Genomic DNA, 5,964 nt, shown 5'->3' with positions numbered 1-5,964 from the left:
TTTTGGGCACACGTTCCCTGTGTGATGTGACATGAAAATTCTGAATAAAATAACAACTATAAAAACACTATACCACACTATTAAGAACTTACTGTTGTTACTCTTGATCTCGTCCTTTCTCAGAATCTTCTGGATGGTGTTTCCCTCGTGCTCCACCACACAAACATACTGGTTCTTCTTCCACTCATCTGGAAAAACAGTGAGGGTAACAGTCTTCTGGAAGGTCCCATCCATATTTGGTAGCAAATCTCCAAAATCCACATCCTCATAGTGCTCCTGTCCATTTTTTAACCAGGTGATAGTCACTGCTGCTGGGTAGAAACCTGTGGCATGACACACCACTGGAGACGAGGGATCCTTCTGTAACAGAGACACTTCAGGAGCTAAAAAAAATGTGAGGAAAATATTTAATACTTCAAATTAATGATAAGATCAACTCAAACATAAATGCAGCTTTTATTTTCAGTGCTCCTCATTTGGGAGTCACATTTGTGGTTTCGTGGTCAAAAGTCACACCTAAATCTATTTGATATAATTTTCTGTTACTTATTAATATTTGTGCAGTAATCATGATCCATTTTTCCAACTGAAAATATTTGTTTCTAATGTTTTCATTATTTTTCAATTAATGCAGTATTTCAGGTAAAATATAAGCAAAGAACACCAGTGGGTTAATGAAGCAAACCATGAGAAAAGACAAATGCCAATTAATCATTCAATATAATAATGATAATAATAATAATGCTAAACAAAATTATAAACAAAGTGAAGTTCACGAAGGCAAGCTACCTCTTCTCTCTACATCCACTTTTCTCAACGTCAAGAAATGTTTTAACCAGTGAACACACTCATGTTGGTAGTATTGTCTGAGTAATTCAAGCTGTGCTCTGTCATTATTCCACTTGAGCATTGTTATTATTCCCTGCTGTACAGGTGTGATGTATCGGAGTTCCTTCACATCTAGTGTGACATAATCCTCTCCATCATAACTGTACTGATCAAACCCTTCTGAAGCTCTAGTCTGATTGTCCCAATCACATCCATACATCCTCTGATACGTATGAACACCTGAAGAGAGAACGCTCTCAGGGTATGTTCCTCAATGTTGGTGTGATATATATAAATACATACATACATACAGTATATATATTATATATATATTTTTTTTTTTTATTGTATAAGCTAATTCTTTGACATATAAAACTGTAGCATAAAGTATTGTAACTCACCATGCGAGTGATTGAATTGCTGCATTAAAAAATGAATGTCGATTTTGTTGGTCTGCTGTACTCGTTCTCTGATCTCAGTGTATTCTTTAAATCTGTCTGAAGATGCAAACTCCTTCATCCAGTCCTGTCTGGGAATCAGCTTCTTTATCTCACTGTCATAATAATCAATCTGTCGTCCATCCAGAGTAGATACAGAAGAAATCTCTGGGATTCCTGCAATCGTATGTCCATTTATTCCAATGTAAAGTGTGGTGAAGGTGTGCGACTCTGAACAAACAACAAGACACCAAAACAAAAGTTTTTTTTTCTTTTAACTTCAAATCAATACTTTTGCAGTTTGTTATAAGCAAGGCATCACTGAAAAGGTTTTAAAGGGGTCCTATTATGCGCTGTGAAAGCAGTTTTGATATTGCATTCCCATGGAAAAGTTACTTTAAAACATTTTTGCAGGCTCAAGTTTTGTGATATCAACTTCAAATTTGGAGCATGACTTGTTTGGACATACTGCTTGGATTTTATTGCAATTTTGGAGTCCAAATTGATTTGTAAAACATATTTTCTATCAAATAAATATGTTTAGAACAGTACATTTGCTTTTGAGTAAACTTCAGCTAGAACATTTAAACATTTAAATTGTTATTATTTTCTTAAAGGACCAACCTAGGTCTGTAATCCAAAGCATTCATGAATTACAACCATGTAAATTCAGATCTATGCTCAAAAAAGACAGGTGACAATTAACAGGTTAATTTACATTAAAGTGTGCATAACTTTAGTCATTAATATGACTCAAATAACCAGGCTAGATTAAAAAAATTTAAATAAAGGGGGAAAATAAAAGTATTATTAATAAACAAATAAACAAACACAAGTATTGCATTAATTCAGAGTTTAATAGAGAGAAATTCAGTCAATAATATGGCATTATTTAGAATAATCTCTGAAAGGGCACCAGCTCTTAAAGCATGTTTGAGGAAATTTTATATCAGATTAAAAACACCTCATGATTTTCTGTCAGGTCAACCAGGGATATTAATGATAACTAAAACTATTAACAACATTTCTGTTATCAAATAAAGCTAAAATAAAATAAATGAATAATAAATAAAATATAAACATTACTTGAAAACTGAATGAAAAATTAGCCTTGTCAATAAACTGAAGTAAGTTTAGGTTGAAGCACTAAACTTATTTAATGGAAATAACTAAAACTGAAATATAAATAAATTAAACCTACATAACTAAATATTGTAGAAACTTAATTTGCTGTAAAGTTGCTTTGGAATTATTTGTATCGTGAATAGCACTATACAAATAAAATTGAATTGAAAATAACATAAGAATAAGAATAAAAATGTATATAAAAATAATATGAATAAGAATAAAATTAAATTGCTAAAAAGTAAACAAATTTACATGAAAACTAAAAATATAAAAATAAAACTAATTCAAAATACGAATTAAACTAAATCAACACTGAGTTCAACACTGAGTTCAACACACGGATGTAGCTGAAGGCATTGCTGACAGAAATCTTTTCTCTTTTTTTTAAAGCCGTGCAGCTTCTATGGCTATAGTCATGGCAAGACACAAGTTTACTTATTCAAAAATAAAACTAAATTAGAAGTTTAAGATCCAATTTTTCTTAAAACCTTTAGACCAAATTTGGATTAAGTTGGTTAGCAGACAGAGAATTCATCCTTTAGATGATATCATGAAATCAATCTCACCTGAGTAAACAAAAGGTGAATAGATTAAGAAAAAGATGAACTTCATTATGGATGAAAATCCGTGCATTTCACTCTGAAAGAAGTGTAGTCGTCAAAGATCGCTGCAAAAACCGTGTAGTCCTCAGCACAATGAAAATGATGTGGTTAATGAGGGAAGATGCTGCTCTAGATAAACAGTTTCAATACGGATGTGTGTTTCTTTGACTCACAAGTTGACGTTGCTTCATTCAGAGACACTTTATTTCAGTGGTCCACTTTTCTAGACCACAGTAACTGGGCGGGGGGTCACTGCAATCTCTAGAAGTAAGCTATAACAATTTAAACTCAAATGAATGTTTCATCATGTTTCATTTATCCGACAAATAAGTTTGTATTGTAGTGTCAGTGGCATCATGCGTGTCATGTGACACACTGCAGCCACAATAGCACTGTATAACTGATATAGGCTTATGTTTTATTTATTTTTTCCTTTTTATTCAAAGTAGCATAATAGTGTAATCTATTAACTATGCAAAAAACCCTCTTTTATGTAAGTATCAGATATGGGTGTCATGCCATAAAATATTTTTGATACGATTGACTTTGTATTTAATGTGAATTTAATAAAAACATTGTAAGTTACAAATTATAACACTTCCATGGTACAGAAAGAGAGCAAAGAACATTTACATTATCAAAAACAATATCACTGACTTCAGTCTAGCCAGAGTTCAAGCCATCTCATAAACTCCCGTTATAATCACTGAAGCGGTTTACACTCTGAAATGAATATCTTACATTTGTATGCACATCTGCACTTGTTTGTTGTTTATAGGCGCGTTTCCATTACCCTTCAAATTGCTCAAATTGAAATTGCGAATTGAAAATACGCTTAATGGAAACGCGTCAATTTCGCAAAAACGCCTGCCATAAAATATTTCTGATACGATTGACTTTGTATTTAATGTGAATTTAATAAAAACATTGTAAGTTACAAATTATAACACTTCCATGGTACAGAAAGAGAGCAAAGAACATTTACATTATCAAAAACAATATCACTGACTTCAGTCTAGCCAGAGTTCAAGCCATCTCATAAACTCCCGTTATAATCACTGAAGCGGTTTACACTCTGAAATGAATATCTTACATTTGTATGCACATCTGCACTTGTTTGTTGTTTATAGGCGCGTTTCCATTACCCTTCAAATTGCTCCTTTCCCTACTATTAATACTTAGACAATTTACATTGCACATGTCTGCGGTGCAGTGTGGCTCTGATACGGTCACTGAAGCTGATTACGGCCACTCAGCGCTTGTGTTTATGTTTTTATACAGGATATGGTTTATTCCAGCCGCGCCACGCACGTTTCTGAAGCGGCTCTCTTTGCTGCTTTTGTAAAGATACACGCATAAGCCTCCTTTGAATAAATATAGCCAAAATCTGTCAAAATCCCACCAAAATCCGTTGCCATGACTTATCGCGAGAGGCAAAAGGTTACGTTTTAGCCGCATAACATTGGTTAATGGAAACGCCGTCATTTCGCAATACTTTTTTATCGACATTCAGAAAATATCGTCAAAGTTTTGCGCAAATCTGTAATGGAAACGCGCCTTATGAGGAGAAAATTCGCCAGAGAGCAGAATTCATTCAGCGAGCACGCGCATTATACAAAACACCGGCGTTTCGGCGATGACTCATCTGAACGCCTCTGATTGGCCGCTGCATTTATAACAACAGAATCGTGACCCCCCCCAGAACCGCCCCTTCTTTAGACGTTCTACTAACTACAAGTAACTTAGCCACTACATGTTAACTACCAGTCATTAGAGCATTAGTAGACTTTTAGTAGTAGATTTAGTAGATTTTTTTAAATACCACCTAAATGTTTCCTCACAGAACACCTGTATTTGTCTTTTTACTATTTATATATATATAGGTGTTGATTTATATTTATATTGTTAGAAAGATACTTACAATGTAGTGTACAACTCTAGATGGTGCTATGGGGCAATTTTGTTGCGCAATAGCTTACTAGCTGACCCTTGGTAAAGAAATCACATAGGGCGCCTCTGCCTGTGGGAATGAGTAATATTATGTGTAAGATCTTTGTTCATCTTCAGAACACAAATTAAGATATTTTTGATGAAATCCGAGAGCTTTCTGATCCTCCATAGACAGCAACTTAATTACTACGTTCAAGGCCCGGAAACATAGGACATTGTTAAAATAGTCTGTGTGACATCAGTGGTTCAACCATAATTTTACGAAGCTACGAGAATACTTTTGGGCTCAAAGAAAACAAAAATAACAACTTTATTCAATGATGTCTCCCCACCATTCAAGACTGACCTGGAAGAGAAGAAATCATATATACACTATATTTATATATACACTCCCAATTAAAATTATGGACCTATATAAACATCTAAATGATATCAAATGCATCTAGTGGTGTGTTGTATTAATTAAAGAAACGGTGCACCCAAATTTAAAACACTCATCATTTACCATCATGTCAGTCCAGATTTGATGTTTAAACACCTTCTGGGTAAAAGACAAATGCAACACAATTTACCTGACAGCATCAACAAGAAATTATACTAGCATATAGATGTATTAGAATAAAATCACAAACAATAATCTGTATAATATATTCGTTTCATGATGCATTCTGGGAACTCAAGATCCTGTATACGTTATTTATTAATGTGGACATCACAGTGCCTGTCAAAAGAAAAAACTTAAACAATTCATCAACAATTTCACCTTACAAAACAATCAATTTACATTTATGAATTTAGCTGATGTTGCACATACAATATTATAAGTGATGCTTATTATTTTTTCAGCTTTTTATTGTTTTCTCGCAACGATTTTATTGAAACTGAGACATGGTTTTGTAGTTGGTGGCCACAGTCTGTTGCTCTCTCCTTATCCTTCCGAACTGACTTGCAATGGGAAGCATTTCTAAACCTGTTTTCCAACAAAAGAGAACGTAACATTTTTATTCCTCAACATCAGT

General features: G+C 33.7%; 1 protein-coding gene across 1 annotated transcript in view; it reads right to left on the bottom strand.

Moving 5' to 3' along the window:
* Window positions 1-3,005, bottom strand: part of LOC107561593 (major histocompatibility complex class I-related gene protein-like) — a 10,137-nt gene extending 7,132 nt beyond the window's left edge. The window contains exons 1-4 of the mRNA XM_016246065.1: window positions 2,960-3,005; window positions 1,230-1,496; window positions 790-1,068; window positions 93-383 (exon numbers count right to left, since the gene is read on the bottom strand). Of these exons, the coding sequence (XP_016101551.1) occupies window positions 93-383; window positions 790-1,068; window positions 1,230-1,496; window positions 2,960-3,005 (883 nt within the window). The remainder of the gene's footprint in view (window positions 1-92; window positions 384-789; window positions 1,069-1,229; window positions 1,497-2,959) is intronic.
* Between the last annotated feature and the right edge of the window lie 2,959 nt (window positions 3,006-5,964).

Source organism: Sinocyclocheilus grahami, unplaced genomic scaffold (assembly GCF_001515645.1).
Source record: "Sinocyclocheilus grahami isolate Dianchi unplaced genomic scaffold, SAMN03320097.WGS_v1.1 scaffold782.1, whole genome shotgun sequence".
Taxonomy (NCBI): domain Eukaryota; kingdom Metazoa; phylum Chordata; class Actinopteri; order Cypriniformes; family Cyprinidae; genus Sinocyclocheilus; species Sinocyclocheilus grahami.
Note: the sequence above shows the minus strand (reverse complement) of the source record. Positions and strands in the feature narration are given on the sequence as shown.